General features: G+C 49.1%; 1 protein-coding gene across 1 annotated transcript; it reads right to left on the bottom strand.

Annotated features, from left to right (window-relative positions):
• Nucleotides 1–568: 568 nt before the first annotated feature.
• On the bottom strand, nt 569–20911 carry BMP3 (bone morphogenetic protein 3). Its single transcript, XM_075150472.1, has 3 exons — nt 20423–20911; nt 8517–9427; nt 569–1839 (listed from the first exon to the last, which is right to left on the bottom strand). The coding sequence occupies exons 1-3, from the start codon at nt 20799–20801 to the stop codon at nt 1648–1650; spliced, it is 1482 nt and encodes a 493-aa protein (XP_075006573.1). The 5' UTR covers nt 20802–20911; the 3' UTR covers nt 569–1647.
• Between the last annotated feature and the right edge of the window lie 3695 nt (nt 20912–24606).

Genomic DNA, 24606 nt, shown 5'->3' with positions numbered 1-24606 from the left:
GATCCCTATGCTACCTATTCCACCTCCACACCTCTCACACCCTTGCACATGCACATTACTCAGCTTGGTAAACACGACGGCACCAGTGACCAAATAAAAAAATCAATGACAGCGCGTTTTAACTAGCCTCAAATAGCTATGAAGCTGCCAAAAGGCACGTACGTAGGAAAACTGTTGTCACCCTCAGTACGCCGAGGAATTGCTGACTCCAAAGTAGAGAATTTGACTCTCAGGATGATGGGGAATTAATTTATTCCCGATGAATGTTTGCCCTTTAAATACACTATTTCAGAGAGTCAGTTTTCTAAGTAACTTACGGAAAAGGTCGTTAGACGTTCACTCTCGGCACAAACTAAAACATCACTCTCACCAGCCAAAAGTGCTTTAAAAAGCATCGTCCTCGACAGATCGTGCTGCTGGAAATGGAACCGGGGTTCCGTCTAAAGTACTTCTGTGAACATTTAGTCTGTAACAGAACAAACTTTTTGCAGCTGTGCCTGCGATTCATTGGATGTTTTCTTTCCTGCTTGTAGTTTCTCAAATGAATTTTTTCATGGATAAAGTCATTGAAAGAATGTTTTGTGTTTTTATTGTGCAAAACCTGCTAGTAAGAAATCTTAAATTGACAGCACAGGTACAACAAACTTGATTTTCAGAGTAGAAGTGAACCGAGATAAGAAAAAAAAAAAATCTACTATCTGATTAATGCAACAATCAAAACTCACCAACCAGAGGCAGTTTTGATCAAATAATCGTAGTGAAGGCCTACAGATAGGAATTACGCACCAAATAATTTCACGTCAGGAATCAACTACCGTGATTTACTCATAGATTATCTGCAACTATGTTCTAGAATATTTATTGTGAACAAGTCACTCAGCCACTTCACTGAGTGTGATACTGTCATACCCTTGGCCTGCTGAGTTTCCATAGTGGCACGAAAGAAGTGTCTTTGCTTTTGAGATACGACGATTATGCACGCAGCAGTAATGTGTTCTGTGTTCTTCTGACCGAGAGCACTGACACCTAGTAAGCTGAATTACGAAGAATACGTCAATGAAAATGAATACACACATGCAGTTGGCGACATGTCATACCAAGGAGATATATGTCTAAGGCTCTCAGGATGTCAGGTTTCTTTTTCTTCCTTGCTGCACTACTCAATAACCTAAGGCAGAAAGCTGAGCTCTAAAATGAAGAATAGTGTATTTCTAATCTTCCTCTCCATTAGTCACCATAAGAACGGAGACAAAAATTAACAGCTACTGCTGCTTCCAAAATCTTGTACAAAAATAGATCAGTATGTCCTTCTGGTAACCTCAAATATCTTGAAGAGTATTCTGCAAATTCCTCTTTCACCTCTTGATTTCAAGAGAAACAGTCAGTCCTCATTGCCACGACTTGTGTCTTGGCCAAATTCAGAGACGAATGAAGTTCGCATTCTCTTTCCTTGGAATTGCTATTCGGAATCCATTCCATTTCCATCCTCGTCGTTTGGATTTGTTTACATGTTGCTCTTTTTTGTCCAAAGGAAATGCATCGGCAGTGCAAACGAAAAGTAGATACCATAGAACACCTCCCCTTCCCCCCACCTCCCCCCCAAAAGCAAGTGATCACCTCAGCATTGCAAAAGGGTCTCCCGAGCTGTTATCTGCACGCACAGGATTCCACTGTCATGTTGGGGTACACCTTAAGAACCACGTTCTTATTTTCGTCGAAGAATAAGATACTAAGAGAAGACATTTTGTCAGGAACGCAGCAAGGCTCAGGAATGCCCGGGACGACCCCGACGGCTCTCACTATACTCTGGATGGTGGCGTGGTTGGATGGCTTCAAGGCCTGCAAGAGAAAGATACAGCAGAAAATGTAACTGTGCCCGTGTTAGAATGGACCCACACACTCCAGAACGAAACTGTTCTAAACTAAACTGACTAGCCAGTTGTCACCGTAGCTGCCCCGAGCCAGCAGCAGGGAAAGCGAATCTGGCCTGGTTCTTGCGGCCACTGGACGCGAGTGTCGCTCCACCGCTTTCGGCTCGAGCATCCTGCTGGGGACAGGCCTCGGGCTCTCTGTGGGACGCGCCTCCCCAGGAAAACGCCCAGGCAGCAGAGCTTGCAGCAAGGTGTACCTACAGGGCAAGGGAGTTTCTTCTGAGTTAAGTTACACGTGGGCTGCCATTTGGTCATAAAACTTGTTCGGCTGGGCAGGGGGCAGCCAACGTGCTAGCCGGCGGAGTCATTCGGGGAGCAAAAGAAACACAACTCGTAGGCTGGGAAGTGTGACTGGCGGGACGCGACTGCGTCAGGAAAAACAAAAGCGGATGAAAAGTGTACAGATGAGAGAACGCAAGTACGTTACGCCACGATGCTAATTGTTCCCGTTTGCTCTCGTGCGATGCTAGGTTGTTTTGCTCATTCTTCCACGCCAAATCACTTCTCATCTGTAGTATGCAGCATCCGTGACATTGCTGAGTAACTGAGCCCCCAAATCCCGTGTCAGTTGTACCTCATATTAAGATGACATTTTTCTCCAAAGGACGAAGTTTCCTGGATTTATACTCATGTAAATAAGAACACACTTCGGCTTGATATGAACAAAAAGCTAATCTGACCAGTGAGGTAACTGTAATTGTTCACAAAACCAGACTACGTTAATAGCCTAATAAAAATAAAAATGAACATATTCATAGAAATGAAAAATACTAAGTTTTGCCTCTGAATCCTCAAACCCTTCCAAATCCAAGCATCTGTACGAAAGACAGGCGAGCATGAAAAAAGCACGAGGTGCGGTTTTTAGCCAAAGACTTTCGGTTTTGTAAGAGTGAAACTTTAACAATGCTTTTTAGAGCTCTTCTGACACGTAGAGGCTGGGAATCACACAGTACAATCACACAGCTCAGTCGGATGCCACTGAAAAATACATGGAACAAGATTACTTGGGCCACATGCGCAACTGGCAGTTTTGCTGCGACGAGAGATTATTTGCTTTTGGGAAAATCACTCTTAAGGGTTAGATATCGACCTACCCGAGGTGCGAGTCTTAACGACTTCGCGTGCGAAAAGCACAGCAATAACTGCGAGACTCTGGCTCATTGCATCGTTTGTGTAGCAGCTGAGTACGTTGAGGAGTAACTGCTTCCAACTCTGCTGGCAGTACAGCCAGATGTCTAACCTGTCCCTACTTACGGCAACGTAGCTCACGACTAATGCCAGCTGTATTTTCCTTCTTTCTCGTGGAGGCAGCTGTTCCTTGAATTCCAACAGAAATGGATCAGAACGGACTTTTTCCATACCATGTTGTTGAAACTAGTCTCAAGAGAGAACCGGAACCATTTGACACAGAATTGAAAAGGATTCACGGGGGAGCATTCAGCTATTCTTTATGTGCATGCTAGACATAATTTGAATGGTTTTTCTTCTTCTCACGAGGAACCTGTTTCACCCGCAGGAAGGCTGAGCAACAAACAGTGCCAACCCTGCACATCCCTTGCTTCGGTTTATCCTCCGAGAGACTCGGCATTTTCTCAAGTATACGCAGGATCCAAGTCCCTCTTAAATGCAGACGTTATACAGAGCCTGATCTTTCTCCCCTGTTGCTGTTTAAGTTTACTATCATAGCTTACCGGATGAGCGAGATGCAGGGGCGTGGTGATACTCTGTTTCCCATACAAACGCAAAGCTTGCTGCACCATCCTCTTCATGGCTGTAGGTTTCCCAGCATGGTTACAAAGGCATTACTCTCCATCTAGGTAGCTGATCTCAAGAAAGACATTTCTGATTGTTTATTTGTTTTGAACTCAGGAGTACCTATACTCCTGAGCAGTAGTTGATAGGGATTTCAGAAATGCCTTAGATTAGTATACAATTCAGATTTCTGTATCGTTTCTGCCTGCAGAAGAAAGTGAAAGCTCCGGTAGCATCCAAGCTTGTTTCCTTACTCAGCTGCAGTGCAGCATTCTCCACAAAAATGACCCGGAGCCAAACAGATCTCCTGAGCCTGCTGATCAGACATCAGAAGGTAAAACATCTATTGAGACCCTACTTCCTGTGGCCGGTAGTACTGGAATTAAGAACGGGTCTCCGAACGTGCCGTGTTAAGGTCTGATCACAAACCCTTCCCTTCAGACGGGGAATCTGTACCCCTAACATGCTAAATTGTACAGAACAGATTTCAAGTATTGCCTCGGCTATCAGTGGGAACAGCCCGGATACATTCTGTCATTGTATGGTAAAAGAAGTATCTCTATTTCATACGCGGATCCTACGATACAGAACACCCTCCGTACTGACTTGAAGTCTGTCTTGAATACGCTGGCCCTTAAGGTGCGCTCTGGAGGATAACCAGCCCTGGCATCGCTCTGCTTCTGCCCGTGGGAATTTAGCTGTGCCCGGAGTAAACTCCGAAGGCGTGCGCTTCCCCGAAAACCGAAATCCCCCTCGGACTACTGGACTGGCACAGGCCCTGCGCAAGGGGGGCGAGCGAGGCCATGGCCCGCGGGCCGCCTACGCTCTGCCCAGCACACGGTCGCGAGAAGCCGGCAGAGGTCTTCTTGTAGGAGGGGAGAGCAGGGGAGGCCGAGAGGAGCAGCGGGAGGAAAAACGGCCGAGCTGACTGCAAGGGGCCAAATCTGCGAGCGAGGCCAGCCGTGGCGCGGGCTGCGCCTGCTGAGCGGCACGCGTCCTCGGGAGACTCCCTGCCCTCCGGAATTTCATTAGAGATGTGTTACGAGCAGCGCAAACCACGTCAGCTACGAGCTTTCACTCCTGACCTGGGAGAGGGTCTGCCTGGCCTGCGCGCTCTGCGGCACTGCGCAAGCCCCGCACGTGTGGGTTTGACAGCAGTCACACCAGCTAACTGAAATCAGGGAAAGGGTAAGGCCAGAAAATTTGGAGGTGGAAAGGGGAGGGGGGAAGAGGCACATCTGTTCTTAATCACCCACCAGGTTGTCAACTTCAGGAGCTCGCCCTCAGCAAGGGAACATTGCATACCCATAGGCACGGATTAGTTAGTCACTGCCTGATGGTTATAGTATCATCTTGCGAACACCAGGTATTATGCGGGGCTCAGGAATAACACATGGCTCTAGAAGACGCTCGCTTCACCTTTTTATATAATTTAGCTTTTCGTTCTCTTCGGAAAAACAAGGTCATTTTGGTTTTGCGATTAAAAAAGCGCACAGAAGGAACAACGTGAATTCCAGCACGGACAGAAGTCTACCAACTGCTTTCAGGGAACCAGACTCACAATGGATTTCAGTAACCCGCTCTCTTAACGAACTAGCCCGCTCTGCAGTACCTGGCAGCAAATATTCAGCTTCGCAGTGTCTAAATAACTACAACGCTCTGCTGCTGTAATTCTTGACCCAACCGAGACTAGAGAGTTTCACACAGAAAGGCTGGATTAGGCCTTTTAGTAGGAACTCGTGGAAGAAAACTGGTGTCCTGGTCACGGCCTTGCAGTCCTGCGCTACGGCGTTAGTTCACGGCAATCTGGCCTTCTGCTTCATGTCAGCAAAGTCATTTCAACTCTGTGCTTTATTTGCCTACCCATCTCTTCTGTTTATTTCTCCCCTTTTTTCTACCGTAAGCTTCTTCCAGGGCAGAGACCACTTCTGATGGTGTGTACGTGCCCATCCCGGGCAGAGCAGAGGGGTTGAAGAGGAGGAGGAACACTCCTTTGGGACTGCTGGACTTAGCTGCCACGGTAACAGTAGCCAATACTGCAAGTCTACTTATTTGAGAAGACGGAGCTAAACTACGACATCTCAGAGGCCACTGCTACTATCTGCAGGAAAGCAGGACCCAAATTTGGCAGAAAAAAAATTGGCTCTGTATGTTAGAAAATCTTTTGATGCGCAGCGTAACACCGCAATTACCTGCAGACAAAGCTGGAGCTCCTCTCTCACCCAAGCAACGCCTGTTAACTACCCTCCGGCTGCGGGCACTGTTCGTACTTCCCTCTCATGCCTCCGAGTGTCAAATACAAGTTTAGACTTCAGCTAAACTTCATTTTGCCTCTTCAGAACCACCGGTACTAAACTCATCTTGGGACGTTTTACCTGCAGGAGCATTTGTATGGCTCATTGTGTTTCTTTCCAGAGGTCTGAAGTTACTCCGGGAATTAAGCCCGGAGGCTACGGAGCACGTTGGGGCTTTTCCGGTTGCAGGTGCTAACAAAGGCTCCGTGTAAGTAATAGGAACCTTTTTATTACGGTGCTTCTTAATCATTACTCTACTTTTGGTTTCTGAGAGTTCATCTCCATGAAGATACATTACGCTTTTTGCTGCTGGAGAATCTCTGTTCTCAAAGTCTCACCTCAACTCTTGAAGAGAAACTTGCTTTCGGTCTCAGATTTGTTATTTCCCATCAGCTCTCGGCACAATTAGATTTCAGTCGGAGCAAGGAGAGACCAGTAACAAGGGCTTCTAAAACCACTACATCCAAAACTGCTTTTGAGAACGCCTCGTTCGCTCTTGAGCGTGCACGCTGTTGAGCAACCTGAGTTTGATCCAGGTTCTCCTACAGGCAAAGGAGGGTTCTTCCCTACCAGTCTCTCATCAGGCATCAGCTAACGCTGGAATATGCGCTCTGTATTGACTATTAAAAGAGCTTTTCGGCCTCAGAAGGTAGAAACCTATTTTGCATGTCTGCCAAACGTAAAAAAAACCCCAAAACACTTCTAGTGACTGGGTTGAAATGGTTATTCTCTAACAAGTGCTAGATCCTGAGAGTTCATCAGCACCTCAACTACCATTCACTGCTTTGAGAGCCGAAAAAGCCAGACCCGATGACCTTAGGAAATGGGAACCTAAACACTTTCGGACTTACAACGAGACACCTTCAAGCCTTTTTAGGAAGGCTCCTACACATTATTTTTTCATCCTACCACAGAAATGCAGGGGAACTTGACTGAAATTGTCCTCCAGTAGAATCACTGATTGTCCGATGCATATTGACTCTCTCCTTTGTTTCTTTTGTGATACTGATGGTAGCCCACAGCAGGCGTCTCATTTTAAGTGAAGAATATTTCAGGGGCCAGGATCAGCTGAGCTGGAGACACTTTTTTGTTGTACTCCTTTGAATTGGAGTACTTTAAGGCTTCTGGTTTAAGTATCATGTGCCATTTTCTCCTAAACAAAAATCAGAGCAAAACTCTTTTATGGTTGGGATGAAGTTTTTATAACTAAAGCTGCAACTGGAAATGCTAACCCAGTCTTAAGCACAGGGATACAGCAGGCATTTTTATAATTTGTGTGTCCTTGAAGTTAGAATGGAAGAAGTCCAGGTCCGGTGCTTTTAAGGTTTCTAACCTGTGTGCCGAGTTACTGGTTTGACAGGGCACCGTTCCCATCAACACCGAAGTAAAAGGCCCAATGCAATGTATTCAAAGGTAATGGCTCTATCTCTTCCTGTTCCCTTTCATTTTTTCCTTCGATCCGAAACCTGAAAGCCTGCCATTGCAGTTGGAGGTAGTCAGGTCAGTCACCTCCCCCTTCAAAGAGAGACTCCTGCCTTTCTCAGCTTGCTTTCTCCGGGTTCCATTTCTCCACCTGTCATCTTCAAAGGGCGACTCCCTTGGGTCCCTAAGCCGCTGAAATGCCACATACATTTCAGAACTAACTGCTAAGGCTTCGCTGCGGCAGGAAGAAGGACTCTTGAACGTGAGGTTACAGCGAGACCAAGAACCCTACCTCGACTGACATTTCCTGTAGGCATTATTTGTGCGTACCCCTCATTTTACGTCAGCCTCAAATACCGCATCCTGCTTTCAGGTTTCGGTAGACTGCAGGGAGGTCCTGGAGCCTAATTAGCTGCTAATAATGACATTGGGCATTTGATTTTAAGGGGCTGAGTTCATCCACCTAAGTCACAGGGCTAGGAGCACATCACTCTTTCTTGCTACGCGCATGCAACAATCTCATAAAAACCAGGGGATATTTCAAAAGTCAGCTGGCCAGGATCCGTTGCTTTTGGATCCACGTGGTCTGTCATAGAAGTGATTAATTTGGCTCTTTTGCTTATACTTAGAGCATCCCAACCGCTCCCATAGCTCCCCGGAGTCTCTCTGTCACCGTGACAGTCACGCCTCACGAGGCACACGCTTTTCCTCGGGCGTGCTATGCTGACTGACCCCAGCGTGGGTCTGGCAGCAGAGACTCCTTCGAGGCATGACGACTACCGTCTAATAAGCAATCTTCTGGACCTGGCTTCTATTATGTTTATTAAACAGGTTAATAACAAGTTCACACATCATAAGCACTATTCAGGAAATGTTTTATGGCAATTTGGGTTCTGGACAAAAACCTAATACCATGTAATATTTTTTTAATTACGTTTACAAGCCTCTCTTTTTACTAGCTGTTCTAACCACCACTCCCTGCAGCACGAGACAAAGATACCACTTATTTACTAGATCCGAACATCTAACAGGTGACCAGCTGGCTTTTACTGACGCAGGAAAGAAAATGCATAGTTTACGGTAACAGAGAGTGCAAAAGGATCAACGAAGGCCGTACCTTTGGAATTGGGAATTGGCATTCCCCTGAGCAGTAATAGGCGTCGAAGGATTTAGGGGAAATAATCCACTCGCTCCAGCCAATGTCTGCAAAATCCACCTTGAGATAGCGCCGGGCGCAGTACCTTGGCTCATTCCACTGCTTCCTCCTCGCCTTCTTCAGCGTTTGCTCATCGAACTGGAGAGTCTGGCTCTTCTGGTGATGATTCTTCCGCTGCTTTTTCTTACTCTTTGCCCTCTCTGCTAACCGCGGCTGGAAGGTTTTGTAGGGTTGTCGGTCTTCCCATCTCTCATCCTCATTGTACTGGTACTCGGCTCCTGGAAGCTCATTATTCTGCAACGGCAACAGGACGTTTGCGGAGCGTTTTCGCCGCCGCTTCCCGAGGCTGCTCCTCACGTGGTTTTCTGGCCTGGGAAAGACCCTTCCCAGAGGATGACGGTGTCCTTGCAAACTAGAGACAACACTCTCTGGCTCTGAAATAGCAGAATCATTGGCATAAATCAGAATGTAGGGTTCATAGCGAGAAGGTGCCCTTTTCCAGGGGTGATGGCTGGTCAGATCCATTTTGACGCCGATCAGGAGCTCCTTGTTTTGTTTTGCTTCATGCAGGAGCTGAGTGATATCCTTCCGCTGCCAGGAAAGGACATCCTGGTAAGCACTGGAGACGTTTATTAGGAAACGTCCCAGGCTCCGAGTCTGGTTCCCAACAGGAGGAAAGGACCAAACCGAAAGATGTATCTGAATTTCAGGTTTCCAGTGCCCGTGACGAGAACAGCCTCTGGATTGGGAACAGTTCCACTTAGCATGCAGAAGATCACCAATATAATAATACACCGAAGCCGACAAGACGTTTTCAGACTCGGTGAGCGACGTCAAGTTAAAAACGTACTTCTCCTGGCTTTCAGGGCTCCCTAGAAGATGAAATACTCAGATAAGGATATGGGCATTTCAAAACGTTATAGAGAAAGGACCGAGCGCATTGCTTTCTAGTTATTCATTAAGTTCATTGGAAATTTTCACGCAGTGCTGTGGGAACAGGTTTAGGCCGCTATTCAGAAAAAGAATCAAGCTGGTAAACTGGTGACCGTAAATCACACCCTTTTAACCTGGTTTCCTTGTAATACCTGTCTCCATCCAGAAATACTCACACATTTCCTGCTGCTCCTCTGACTTCAGGAAACAAACTAGGTCACGGGAACACAACGTGATCACAGATGCACTGAAGATTTTATCTATCGTCCAGAAATTAGGGCAATGCCATAGTGAGGTTTTGCTCTTTTGCCTTCCTCTTTCTGTAACATTTCCAACCCCCTCCCTCTCAGAAGGCACTTAGGTGACTATGGCTGCGCTGTCCTGACTACAGAATTGACTTTCTTTGTCCCAGACAATTGGGACATGAATGGCACTGAACCATGCCTTAGGCCAGACCTAGCTGAAGCTGGAGAAAGGCTCCCACTGGCTTCGCTAGGTGCTGGACTGTCTTTCAACTTCCATTATCCCGCTGAGCCACAGCCTCAGTTGGAAAGAAAAGATTTGCTTCTCTACTAGTAGAGGCTCAACGTAGTAGCGAGGAAAGGGAAAAGCCTGGATTCAAACGGGGCACGATTCTCAGCGTTGCCACGGGCTTTCAAGCATACTGCCAGTAAGTCACTTAAGCTCTGATTGCCAAGCCGTTCAATGCAAAAAAAGCCTAGCTGGTCCTTCTAAACCTCCCACTCTGCTCCACTGTGATCGGGGCCTCACCTACGAGACAGGGACTTCGGGGCCTGGGTGGCATTTACTCTTAAGCTTCAACGATCTGGACGAGGGGATGGAGTGCTCCCTCAGTCAGTCTGCAGACCACACCAAGCTGGGCGGGAGTGTTGATCTGCTGGAAGGCAGGAAGGCTCTGCAGAGGGACCTGGACAGGCTGGACCGATGGGCCGAGGCCAACTGTATGAGGTTCAACAAGGCCAAGTGCCGGGTCCTGCACTTCGGCCACAACAAGCCCAGGCAACGCTACAGGCTTGGGGAAGAGCGGCTGGAAAGCTGCCCGGAGGAAAAGGACCTGGGGGTGCTGGTCGACAGCCGGATGAACATGAGCCGGCAGTGTGCCCAGGTGGCCAAGAAGGCCAATGGCATCCTGGCCTGTATCAGAACTGGTGTGGCCAGCAGGAGCAGGGAGGTGATCGTGCCCCTGTACTGGGCACTGGTGAGGCCGCACCTCGAACCCTGTGTTCAGTTCTGGGCCCCTCACCACAAGAAGGACATGGAGGTGCTGGAGCGTGTCCAGAGGAGGGCAACGAAGCTGGTGAAGGGCCTGGAGCACAAGTCTGATGGGGAGCGGCTGAGGGAACTGGGACCGTTTAGCCTGGAGAAGAGGAGGCTGAGGGGAGACCTCATCGCGCTCTACGACTACCTGAAAGGAGGTTGTAGCCAGGTGGGGGTCGGTCTCTTCTCCCAAGTAACAGGCGATGGGACGAGAGGTAATGGCCTCAGGTTGCGCCAGGGGAGGTTTAGATGGACATTAGGAGAAATGTCTTTACTGAAAGAGTGGTCAGGCCCTGGAACAGGCTGCCCAGGGGAGTGGTGGAGTCACCATCCCTGGAAGTATTTAATAGACGTGTAGATGAGGCCCTTAGGGACATGGGGTAGTGGGCGTGGTGGTGTTGGGCTGACGGTTGGACTCGATGATCTTCGAAGTCTTTTCCAACTTTAATGATTCTACGATTCTATGAAAACCCTCTCCGGAGGCTGAAGAGAAGTTACAGTTACAGAATTTTGCAGGACTTCTGGTCTTTTTAAAAATTTTTTAATATTTATTTTATTCCAAGCAATGACAAGCATAGAGATGCCCGTGGACTAGTGAAGAATAGCCTCCTCGCTTCCACCCTCAAAACACTGTACTAAGTCCCCTGCCCAAGCAAGGGAAAACATCATTTCCCGTACTGATCTTTCAAAGGGTTTGACAGCTGTACGTTCTGGGTGACATTCTGTGCTTCCAGCCTGCGATATCCCAACTGCTAATGCCATTCAGGTCAGTCCCGCAAAAGACTGTATTCTCCCTCTGCCTCCCCATCCCCCCCCCAACAATCTAAGTGGCCTCCTCTTCTAAACGTTTTTTCCTCATCGATATTCTAACCGATACATTAAAAAAGCAGGAATCGGTCTCACTAGAAAGACAGAACCCTTCTCCCCAATATATCACGTGCGTTGCTTCCTGAAATTAGGGAAAAAACAACATACACCTTTCTCAGTGAAACCGAGTAAAAAAAGGCCAAATCATTTATGGAAGACGCCCTCGTTCACACATTCAGCCCAACCCGATGGTGGATCACATAGCTAAGTTCCAGTAGCTGCAAACTGACGCATCAAACCCATCCGATTTCTAGCTATTACTTATGCCTGGGGAACTAGATTTTCTTTGAATTTGATCCCACTTTTAATTCCTCAAGCCAAAACCAGCTGTTTATTACATCTGTACTAAGCACACGTGAGGAGCTGACCTCTGCTTGGTTTGTAAGCACTAATATAATAAGGTTAATATGCAATTTGGCAGAGCACTAAGTACATCAGTCTTAGGAACCAGAATTTATGAAGTCTCATGAGCGCCTGTTAAAGAAGTTACTATCTGAATCACTGTTGTATGTTGAATAACAAGTTTTGATTTTAATTTTTAATAAGAATTCCGCTTAACAAATACTGCCTGTTCTAAATTGGCATATTGTAGTGGAACACAAAAGAAGCTGCTTTTGTTTATAAAGGAACCCCAGATGGCATGAAACAGACACAGGAGGAATATATAGTTCTGATAAAAAGCAAAACTCAAGAAGCCACTCTTAATATTTAACTCTACAGCCAGGACTAAGTACTTGCAGTAGGTGGTGCTATCTTCTCACTGAATGACCTCCAAGCTCAAACGGCTCTGAAGAGTTTTCGGATCATTCAGTCTGCAAAATCATCTTGAAAGCAGTTACTAGTGGCCAGCACAGATGTCTACGGATTTGCTGGCTTCCGGCTCAGAAGAACCCGACTGTGTGACCTGGGTTTCTGTCACAACTTAGGAGCACTGTGTCAAATACATCCGCTGTGTGACAGCGATACCTGACTCTCAGATGTGAGCAATGCACTGAAATGAGCATTCCCCAGGCTAGTCATTACCCTTAAAAATGACAGACACATCAAGGAAGATTCAGCTTTAAAATATCTACAAACGCACCTTTTCCTCAGGAAAACTGCGTTTCACCTAACTGCAACTTCGTCCTTAAACCCCGAGGACAGAAACTGCTGAAAATCTGTCCCCACAATAACGTAGTTTAAACTATTAGCCAAGGTCAGGAGCACAGTTCAAACTTTTCACCGTCGTCAGGAGGTATCGAGTAGCATCTAAGCAAGTTTTGTTGTGATGTGGGAAGCTTTCCATGAGCCTCATCCAGCTTGCTCTACGTACACCAGTGACGTTTTAGGGACTGATGTGAGCTGAGGCTTTAGTCTTTACAATGACGTACCCCGATGACGCCTCTCATACACACAGTTTGATTGACTGATTTCCCCCTCGCTAATCCCTAAGAACCCAAAACAAAAACCCAGGCCAAATGTACGCCGCGCTTTAACTCCAACACCTTGTCAGCGTTCAGTCACTGCTGTTTCCTAGGATGCTGCCATCAGTGGCTCTGTGTTAAAGGGAGGGGAGGAGGGGGCCAAACGGCAGGGTGAAGCCCATCAACAACTGCTCAGCAGCCCGTGGGAAGAGGCAGGCCGACTAAGCCCAGCTAAAGCCTCTGGCCAGTTTGCGCTCTGTAACAAGACCTTCAAGGTCTCAAAGGCAACAAGATCTCCTTGCAACAAAGCTCTCTATTGGTCTAGAAGGATAAAGTCAGCTTTGCAGGTGAAAGGAAGTAAAACACAGGCCCAGAAACCTATGCCCTAGAAGATCACGGCATCGCAATGGCTTTTTTCTTACGTTTTCAGTGTCAGACAAGAACGGTGAAAAGAGCAGTTCTGCAGGAGCTTTCTTTGTGCTAGGTGCCCAGACGAGAAATGGTCTGCTGCAGACAGAGGCCAGGATCTGATGCTGAAATACGGCCCTTCGGAGGGATGCCGGACAGAAGGTCCCCCTCTGCCTGGGCTGGCTCTTAGGATACAGCAGCGGTGGGAAGAGCTTACGACCCCTGGGTGTCCCTGCACTGCAGGCAGCTGCTGGAGCAAACTCGCCGTCGGGTCCACCACCTTCCTGCTTGGCAACAATCTGCCTGCTGTCTCTGAGCGGCTTTACTGAGTAAACCTCGCACTCATTTGCAGCCGTACACAACGCAACTCAGTGGCAACTCGGTACCACTTGAGCACCAGCAACTTCCCTGGCTCACTTGAAACACTTCCCAACTCTGCGAGCAGCAGATTTCTATCCCAGCACGGCTACCTGAGCCGAGTCTTTTAGTTCTCTCTTACTTCAAGTGAGTTCTGCTAACTCAGCCTTGCTCTGTTGTAATACAAAATAGGAAGCGCAGAAGACTCCTCAGCAACAAAGCATGTAAGGAGAAGATTTAAGAGAAAACAAGTAAAGGAAAAATATGTGCAACAGAGCTATATGCAAGGAATACACTGCTATCTTCCAGATAGTCTGAGGCCAGATTTTAACGGCAATCTCTACTCCCCCTTCAAGGCATGACCGTATGTTGCTGCCAGCCTGATGAGGAATTTCCAAGACCAAGCTCTGCAACGACAGAGCTCTCTTGAATTGCAATAGGTAAGACGCAGCACCACTGCACTGTCAGTACTGCTCGCTCCTGCAGGGCAGAGCTTTGGAGCGGCAGCCACGAGCTGGGCAGAAAGGTACTGGGCAAGGAGAACATCTCATTGTTTGTATTCATGTAGAATATAATTTGGAAGGTACACGCAGTTAAACGGATAGGCTACAGATTTATTGGCCTCCTCAGCCCACATGCAAGTCATGATTCACCTGTGCGCCCTCCCCTTGCTCGACTGAAACCCAGACCCCAGTAGCACCACAGCAAAACTTGCACTGGGCCAGCAACACTTCCCCATCACTCCTGCACACGCACAACAGAGCTTTCTGGGGTGGGGGGAGAGGGGAGGTACAGTCTCTACAGGCCTAAAGCAGAAAAGCCTTACTCTATCACGCAGGCGGTTGTCACCCAGACCCCAAGTCAGGGTGTGCCGTCACGCACTGGGGTATCAGAGATGCCAGCTTACTTAATGACAGCTCAGACCAGAAAGCAACCCAGCTCATCGCACTACAGCTGAAGTACTTGTACCCGCCGAACCTTCAGAGGCATGGCCCGTGCTTCCTCACCTTCCTTCAATGACCCACAGCTGTATGGATTGCCTGTTACTGGCATTAAAAAGGTATTTTAAGAAAAAGCAGTAGGTCTGCGGAGACTGACATCACCGGCATGAACATACTCATGTTACAAGGGGCATTTCCAGGCATCAATAAGCTGGAACGAGTCCGCTAACATGTGGTGTGTTTACCTTTATAGAGGATGCACTGACGTTTTTATGGACTGCAAAATCCATCCCACGGGGGAAAAGGGATGCAATAACGAGGACTATTTAGTTATATAGTCATCATTAGCCGTCATTTAAATGAGATATTAAAGTGATGCCCTTGTGCCAGTGCACAGTTAAGAATGTATCAGTGTTTCCGTAGTAAAACTTTGTTTTCATGGTTTCATAGCCCAGCTACAAAAGTTCACTCAGAACAGGAAATGGGAACAAGTTCCAGAACAGGAACACAAATTTGGAAGCCAGATTTCTTCTTTTCTCCCACTTTTTCTCTTACTTGATTGCTGCTTCCCCCTTACCAATTTGAGTATTTCGCAAAATAAAAATATAGGATCCAGTCCTCTCTTTTTAAAGAGCACAGGACTTGGTGCCAAACTGGTTTTATTAATTTTTTTAGCAAAGCAGATAAGGTCATAGCAGCTAGTAACTTGATACAAAAGAGTAAAAAGGCCACCATTCTGATTAAAGCGATCAGCTACTTAAATAAAGAACTTCAAGAAGCAGCGATGGTGCATCCTCAGGATCTAACTTACATGTGGATTTTATGAGATGAAAACCACAAATATGCACATTGCGCATCATCAAAGTGCTGTACAGTGGGCAAGGGATGTCTCTTCTATACTTTAAGAAGAAAGACCACCGCAGGTCTGAAAACTAAACACAATATCGAACTCAAAGCTACCATAAGCTAAACAGGTAAGCAGGTTGCATCAATCAAGTACACAAATCCGGGAAGGGGAACACGAAAAGCCGACTCTACTCCTTCTCACAGTCACGATTAATTCCCCTTCAGCTGGTAGCAGTACGTCGGCTGTATAAAAACCCAATTGTGCACAGTCTGTCCCCTTGAGGCCAGAACTCTTCACACGTGACGTGACGTGCTCTAGAAACTGTGACCGACTGAGGACTGTGAGCACAGGTCACCCACGTGCATGACAGCACAGTGAGACAGGCGGTAACAGAAGCCAGAAAATTCAAATTCCGAGTCTGGTCCTGAGAGGCCAGACCTACAGACTTGGGCCCAGCCTGCCCAAATCGCAGCTTAACGGTTTTCAAGCTCCTTCTGCCCAAAAACTACCAGGATGCTGCTGCTTGCTTTTTTTTATTTATAGGGGTACAGTAAAAAAACTCCCCAAAAAACCAAACCCCAAACCAAAAAACCCCACACTCTCACCATCTCTGGCCTGAATGTTTTTAAAGCTCTTGTTACAAAGACCCTTAATGTTAGTAGAGCTCAAAGAGGCTAGAATTTGGCCCGTACTCGTTTCTGCAGGCTGATGGCGGCCGGTGACGAGCTGGTTTCCCTGCGCAGTACTTGGTTTCCCCCGTTTGCGTGGGCATTTCATACCACAACAAAGGCAAGAAAGGCGTTTTGAAAAGGAGGAGAACATAGTTCTGAAACCACAAGAATTGGCCTAGGGGCAGGTGTAATACCTAAAATTACTTGAAATTCAGTCAATAAAAAAGTGTTTAAAGTAATTTCTGACTGTATAGCTTTACTATAACATCATTAGAGGGACCCTGCAATTAAAGTCAAGTTTTTTAAATGACTCATTTGCAAGACATGTTCCTTTAGCGATGCTATGATTAAAAGTGCTTTCAACAAACTGCAAGTCTTGCGTTTGAGGCTTTTATCTTTCCGCTCTCTCTTATTTATTCCGCGCTGTATCTTTCCTCCAGACCCTGAGCCTTAGAAGTTGCAGATCAGCACGCCTCTACGGCAAACACTGAAGGTAAGCAGATTTATATCAGCCGGAGGTTTGGTCATTCAGCGGTTTCGGTAACTGGCAGGAGAAAAGAACAGTCCTGCGCAGAAACTGATGCACAGACGCGACCCTAGTTTAAGAGTACGCTTGCCAGAATTGTCAAAGTGTTGGGCTCTAACTCACGTATCGTCTGACCTTCTTCCTGAGTCACAAGGGATGGAAAACCACGCACTGTTGCGGTCCCCGCAGGTAAAGAACTGGAAAAGGCTCTGTCTCAGGAATTTTACTGAAGCAGCGCTCACTGTGAGGCCTGGCCTAAGCGAGACAAGGGCTGCTAGTGTCACCCCAGAAACATCCCACAGCCGTGACACAGCTGCCACAGAAATCACAGGCTGAACATCCTTTGACTCAAACACATAGAAATAGATTAGAGCAGTCAAGTCGATGAGAGAGAACAGTGCTGGAACGCAGCTAGATATGCTGTGAACGATGTACATCCTTACTTCCCTTGTAATGGATTTCGGGCCTGGGGTTTCCTTCAGCTTTGTCACGGGCATCAGAGGTTCCTTTTCTGACTGACTCAAACTCAACAATTATGTTTTGAGATTAGTTAGCAGGATCAATAGAAAACAAATTTGCCTGAGCAGAAGATCACATGAACATGCAGCAAAATCAAAGGCGGAACCCCCCACCCCAAACAACAAACCACTAATAATCCAGCCTGGCCATGAAATCCGGTGCACGAGAGATTTCGGGGCAGCGTAGGATGGAAACTTCAGCAGTGCTCACGCAGGACTGAAGCTCTCGTCCTATCCCCTCGAAGGACTGAGCCATGGAAAGAGAAACTTGCATTTAAGAGTTGTCAGGACGCCTCTTTTCATTAACCGTGTCTTAGTTCGTTCTTGTTGGCTGTCTGTTGCAAGACCGCAGCTGCCATATGCGACACCGCTTTTCTTGGACTAGAAACAGGGACGAGTTTCAACAAATCCTACCGGTTCTTGGTCTCATCACACAACACTCTACCTTACAGGGTCTCAAAAATTTGCCTGGTGGGTTACCTGGGAGATCTGGGAAAGGCCTTTCCCATGTGCTGCAGAAGAGCCAGAAGCCCTCCAGGGGAAAAGCGAGGACAGAAAGGTTTCACAGCCACAGTTGAGAGTTGTGTTTCAGAAAAGAAACGATTAAATTGCGAAATGTATGGTTGAACTGCAAATGAAATCACTCAAGATTTCCTTGACGGCCTCTTGCTGTAGATGCGGGAGAAATGGGCAGATTCTTAGGGAAGTTCTGCTCACTGCAGAGAAAAAGCTGTCTCCTGCAGGGGCTGGCAGCAGGGATGGTAAAATGTGCCGAAGGACTAACGGCAACATAATTTAACTGATGCAGCCACATTAAGGACAAGGGGAAGCCTGTGGGAGACTGAAATTTGCAGCTGAGGAGTGCAGCAGTCAGAGCAGAGGATCTGGAAACCCGCTACCTCGAAAGGGAAATACTGGGGACGTGCTGCTTCCATCGCAGGGCTGGCCGGGCAGTCGGGTGCAAGGAAGAAGTCAGAAACCAGAAAAAGCCTTTTCACGCCCACCACCGACCCGAGGAACATTTGACCTAAGGGTTTTCTGGAAATGCTCTTTTCTGCCATCAATAAGCATACAAAATGAGCTGCTGCTGCCTACGGCGAGAGAAAGACAACAGCTAACTGGTTAAATATTTTGCATAAATACTTATAAAAGCGCCAAAAAACTTACAACCACTTCCAATTTATTGCTTTGGCACTTGAACTGTGAAAGTATTGGAGGAGGAGGAAAGGGATTAGTGAACAGTGTGTTTATAGGACTGCTGCCACCCAATGTCAAGTGAGAGCATAAATATAATCAGAAAGACCACAGAAATGGGATTCCAACCAAAGGCCTTCTAGGTGTAGAACAATACTCAGATATGCTTAAAGGAGCACTCTGCTGGGATTATACACCCCCCCCCTTTTTTTTTTTGATTATACCTTCCCCTCTTTCAGCGAGGGAACTGCTTATTTCAGAACAAAGCAACGTACGTTAGACTTCATATTGCAAAAAACCAGTCATGTCAGAAAGACATGCTCTGTAGGAGCAGCAACTGGGGACTCCCAGCTCTCCATTCTCCAAAAGCCAGGGTATTTACGCCTCTAGCCTCTAAAGCCTCTCTTATGGACAGAAATACTTGCAGTAACACACGATGGAGAGCATTCGTAGGGCTGAATCCTAAGACACCAAAGCCATTCAATGATTCATGGTATTTGATCTCTGCGTAGAGCTGTCCTGTAATAGACACGGCTGCCTTTGAAGAATCAGAAGTAATGACTCGCCAAGAAACCTACGCAAGGTCTGGCATCCAGCTCTCGGTTTCCTGGGAGAGGAAAGAATCAAGGCAGGTCACTGAAACTCCCAGACCACACTCGGTTTTACTGACGGATGCCTGTCTGTGAAAAAGCCGCCGGGTCAATTCACTAGTGCAATGAAAAATAAGAGACTGGCAAATGGGGCTGCTACGTACGGCATGACAGTTATCATACAAACAGCAAGTTTTTGGAAGCGTATCCCAGCGAGGGTCATGTTTGGGTTCTGGCATTTCCATTCAGGCCTTGCAGAGGTACGATGCGCAAAAGGCAGAACAGCGGAGTCGGGGAATGCAGCGCCCAGAGAGTGCCATCCTCCCTTTCAGCTAAGACACGGTTCTTCTGGGATGCTGCCATGTCAAAAACACGCCTCCCCCTTTACGAAAAATGACATTACGTTTTCATAAATCAACCTGTGCACGCCAGTCTGTGCTCACGGAGAGATCCAAGTGCCACCGCCAAAGATGCTGAGATGCAGTATCTACCATGCACAAATTAAGCTTCAGCTTAGCTCATTTGCCACTGCCCCTAATGGCCAGTACTGTCACCAACGTCTCAAAACGTGTGCTCTGTAGATAGTCTAAAGGATCGCCAAACCACGTTACTACTCTATCACATGCAAATCAGCCCTTGGTTTCAACAGAAGCCACACATGCAAAACATGGATAAAAGGAGACTCCAGAGAGGATATGTTAATTCCTCCACTTCCCCCATATGGTACTCATATCGTACGGCAAAGACGCTGCATACAGAGTTGAAGAGATAAACCAGTCATTAAAATACGGGAGACTATGTCAACATTATATCCTAAAACGCACAACTGTTGCTGCAGGCAGCATGACTGCTCTAACTCTTTTCTCGCTTTCTTCCCTCCATCACGCTCCCTGGGCGCTAAAACCGATGCACCACCCCATCAGACTGCTGCCGCGCAAGACTCGCACCGCTCACCGGCTGCGAAGGGACCGTTACCTTCGCTCCGGCAGAACTGAAGCCCGTTTGCCGGCACAGCGTCACCGCAGGCGCGCTGCTTCGGGAGCGCGGCTGCTCTGCGCAGCGGCCGAGGTCTCCCGGCCGGGAGCGCTTCTCTCCGCGGCGCCCGCAGCCGGCTCTGCGAGGCGCGCCAGCCCCGCGCCCTGCCCGCCTCCCGCCGCGCCCCGGGCCCCGGCCCCGCTGCGCGCCGGCCGGGCTCCCCCGGCCCCCGGCGCGCCGCCCTCGCCACGGGCTCGCACGCCCGCGGCGAGGCGGGCGCCTCTGCGGGGCCCCGCGGCGAGGCCCCCCCGCCCGCGCCCGCGGGGCCGCTGGCGGCCCAGCCCCGCCGCGGGACTCACCTGCTGCCAGCGGGCGGAAGCCGCGCACCGTGTTGCCCTGGCGGAGGTGCAGTCCGGGCAGCCCCGGCGGGTCCCGGGGCCGCGGCGCCGCCGCCCGCCCCCCGCCACCGCCGCGGTACTGGTCGTAGAGCCGCAGCATGTGCTCCGAGACCTTGTCCGCCGGCTGCAGCCGCTCCGGCCGCCGCCGCTCCTCCGGCTCCTGCCGCTGCCCCAGGCCGTAGTCACCTGCCGCAGCCCTGGCCCGGCCGCCCCGCGCTCCTCCCGCGGCAGCTCGCCGCCGCAGCCCGACCCAGCGAGCCCTCAGCACGTCCCCCGGCGCCAGGCACAGGCAGCCCCAGCCCAGGCACAGGCACAGCACCCAGCGCGTCGACGCCGCCATCCTGCCCCGCCGACCCGGCTGGGCGGGCTGCGGGGTCCCCCTCGTCCTGGCTGCCCGGCCAGCAGACAGGCGGACCGGCAGGCGAGTCGAGACGAGACCCCAGCGAAGTTTGCTTCGGCCAGATGCAACCCGCGGCGGCGACGGGTGCGGACGGGGCTGCGCTCAAAATCGCAGTCGGGGTTGCCTCTTTTTGCGGGGAAAAAATGAAAAGAAAAGGAAAGAAAAGAAAAGAAAAGAAGAAGGGAAGAAAAAAAAGCGGGGTGGAGGGACGCGCCGCGGTGCAAGCCGCCCGTCCGTCCCGGTGCCGGCAGCGGAGGCGCCTATTCCCGGCCGCGCAGGTTGTTTTCTGGCGAGAGGCGAGGCGCGGCTCCCCGCGCCGGGCGCTCGCTCCCCGCCGCGGCCGGTGCCGGCGCAGCCCGGTGGGTTCGTCTGGGGCGCGCGCGCCTGTCTGCGCGTGCGAGCGTGCGCGCGCGAGCCCCGCGCCCGGGGCTGACCCGAGCGATCGGCAGCCAATCGCGCCGCCCCCGCGTGCGGCCCCGGCGGCGGGCGGGGGGAGCGGAGGGGAACCGGGACCGCCGCCCCGCGGGCAGCGCGCACAGGCGCGGAGGAGGGGCAGGCTCGGAGCGCGGCCGGGAGGGGGGCGGCGGGATGTGCCCCCTCCACCTCCACCCGGGCTCTCCGAAGACCACGCAACAGCACGACTGCGGTGAACAACCACCGCCCGGCGAACCGCGCTCGGCTTCCCCCCCGGGACATCTCCAGGCTTGGCGGGACTCGGGGCGCGGTCCGGGGCGGGCAGGCGGAAGGATGCTAACCGGGCTGCGCGGGGGTTCAGCCCACCGCGCCCCGGGGCCCGCCAGGCTCAGTGGCACCCTGCTTCCTCCTCTGCCACCCTCCAGCCCGGCCGGGGCCGGCAGAGGCGTCCCAGCAGCCTGGAGCCCCTGGGAAGGGACGTGCGCCGTGCCCAGGTGAGAGGAGGACAAGCCCTGTCAGCCACGCAGCCCTTCGCCGAGCCGCACGGGGTCGGGCAGGGCAATCCGGCACGTCACGACCCCTCCACTACAGCGGGGTGCAGCAAGGCGCTCCTTGCTCGGCCGAGAGGATGTCACAAGCCTCCTGCCTTGGCTGCTTTTCACCACCGAAAGGACAGACGTGTCTCACCCCCCTTGCCAGTGCCACGGCGTCAGACAACACCCCATCGGCCGCGTAACACTGTCCCTTCAAAACACGCTTTGCCACGCACAGGGTGCCTTACCTCGTACATCTGCTGGGGGAACCACGGGAGGTGGAAGAGGAGCCTCGCTGCATTTTCACAGTTTATAAATACGTTGGTTCCCCAGAATGACTTCGTTTCTAACCTGAAGGAGGGAAATAAGAAAATCGGCTTGCAGATTAGTATTCGGAGCTTAGCGCACACTACTTCCAGCACGGGGCATTCACACTTTCAACGGGCTACAGGAAGTGTATCATTACCAAGCACTAAATAGAACACTAAAATACATCATGTGTTTGCCTTTCAAATTCCACTGAATTTGGGATCGGTAACAAATATTGTTACGCAGTTTTAATAAGCCCATCTGTAACTGCAAGAGGCAAGTGCCTACTGGCAGATAGGAAGGAAGAAGATTTTCAAAAGCAGAGTAATGACTTTTATATGCTTCTATATTTGAGTGCTCAAATACAACCCACAGCAGTGTCTCGTTTTCAAGCAGTTTTGAGGCATCAAATTTGCCATATGCATCTAAAAATACACACAATTTCAATACTAATGCTAATAGTAAGATTAACTGTACTTGTCACTTCTCTGTGTAAGAAACTTACCTTAGTGCAATAGAAAAACTTACAAGTGAGCGTACATAATTAAAACATTAAGGCGTAATCGAGTTTTTGGACACAAATAATAAAACCAATGCAGATCTCTGCAGGAAGAAAACAAAATGATTCGAACTGATAGCTAAAAAATTCAGCACAAGCAGCAATCTCTGGCTTATAGCCATGGCAGAACTGTCAATCCCGAAGAGGAATCTTTAGGCAACTGAAAGACTGGAATTGCTATTTCAACTTCAGTCATGTTATTTTCTACTGCGTGAGATGCGATTTGAAAAAAAACCAACACCACATCACAACTCTTTAAATAAAATAAGCCTAACTGAATCTTCTTTTAAACCTACAGCGCCAAATAATTGGCCATAAGAATGTGATGTTTTGCATATCCAACACACTGCGGCCTGACTCTTGAGATTGGACCACTGTAAATCAAGAGTGACTTCAGTAAAAAAAAAAATACTCAGAGACAGCACGTATCTAACGCCATCCTCAAGCAAAAGAGCATTGGACAAGAACTAACTTAATTTCAACATGGAAGCTCAAGCACCCTATTGCTGAGCTTTTGTTTAAAATCTTTGAAGTGTTAGCAGAAAGCCCTGTTTATGCCAAATTAATTCAGAATTTGGCTCCCAGAGCCTGGCCCCACCACTTGACTGTGGTTGTTTAAGTGTCTAAAACAGAAAGGTTAGCCCTACGCATTCCTATTACAGCCAGTAAAGAGAGAGAAGGAAGACGCTTGGTGCGAGGCAGAAAGCAAGAAGTGACTCCTCAGGGCATTAGGTGCCTTCTCTGAATGCCCCTTTTTAGACGGCCGCTGCCGTTTTTTGAGCGCGCTGCAGAAGAACATGTGGCATGTGGGACATGGTGGGACGATCGTTACACGCAGTTCTGTGGCTCCCAAAGTTAAAAAATATCCCTAGCTCAACCTGGACATGAGATTTTTAAACGCCAGAGCACTGTGACTGCACAAACCAAACCAAACCAAACCAGTACATGTAAGGAGTTACTCCTCATTAGTAAATAACGGTTGGCAAACTCTCAGACCTGACTTCTGAGATAACAGTGCTTTTGCACTTCTCTATTCTTTCTTTTCCATTTCTTCCATGGAAGTGCTGCAAATCACTAGCAAGTTTAGCATTGTGCAGAGAACAAAACTTTGACCGTGTCCCAGAGAGCTTGCAGTTTAACTCCGCAGGTTTCAGAAGAGTTGTGCTGATTTCCGAGAGAAGAAAGAGGCCCCCCGAAGCCGTGTATCTAACTGCATGGCTACCACGTGCAATGGCGAAGCTGTGTTCCTAGCTTCGACAGAGGGGCATGGTGCTTCCATTATAAATATCACGGAGGTAGAGGCACCCACAGGCTCACCCTCAAAACAACGGTTCTGACAGTGAACCTTTTCAACTGCAAGCATCCGTGAGTGCCACTGAAACCACCCCTTCCTCTTACAGATGCAGTATTTCCAACCAGGAGGCACACTCTGCTTTTCGGCTTCGGTAAAAGAACCTTACAGATCAAAATCAATGGGTTATGTAGATAATGGTCAGATTCCAGCTGCTTCTACAACCCTATAATAATGTGTTTGCATACAGCATTTATGGGACAAGACGGGAAGTGGAAACAAGTAATTCGCAAGTGGAGTGGGACAGTGATGCAACAGGGAAGGGACATGCTGCGATTCATGTCCAGGCTGCCTAGCTCACCCAGCACAGACAGACTGAACGCCCAGGTGAAGGGACTGTGCAACCGGTATTGCCAAACATGGGTGCGTTACACTGCCGCCCTACCCCATCGCAGCAGGAAAGGGAGGGAAAAGGACCCGGACCCAGTTAAAATAGATCAAGCACATTAAGAACGAGACACTGACTTCCATGTACTCTTCCTCTCAATTCTCCATTAATGAGTGACAGCTCAATGACTTGTTACCTCTGCACCTTTTTGGGTGGGGATACTAATACAGGTGACCTGGCTTTGCATCTTT

Source organism: Calonectris borealis, chromosome 4, assembly GCF_964195595.1.
Source record: "Calonectris borealis chromosome 4, bCalBor7.hap1.2, whole genome shotgun sequence".
Classification (NCBI taxonomy): Eukaryota; Metazoa; Chordata; class Aves; order Procellariiformes; family Procellariidae; genus Calonectris; species Calonectris borealis.
Note: the sequence above shows the minus strand (reverse complement) of the source record. Positions and strands in the feature narration are given on the sequence as shown.

Bases quoted from the DNA above. Each gene is read 5' to 3' on its own strand.
- BMP3 (XM_075150472.1), bottom strand. From the start codon at position 20,801: ATGGCGGCGTCGACGCGCTGGGTGCTGTGCCTGTGCCTGGGCTGGGGC. The intron at 9,428-20,422 runs GTGAGTCCCGCG...TTCATCTTCTAG, and splicing joins CTTCCGCCCGCTGGCAGCAG to GGAGCCCTGAAAGCCAGGAG. The intron at 1,840-8,516 runs GTACGGCCTTCG...TTTCTCTTGCAG, and splicing joins GCCAATTCCCAATTCCAAAG to GCCTTGAAGCCATCCAACCA.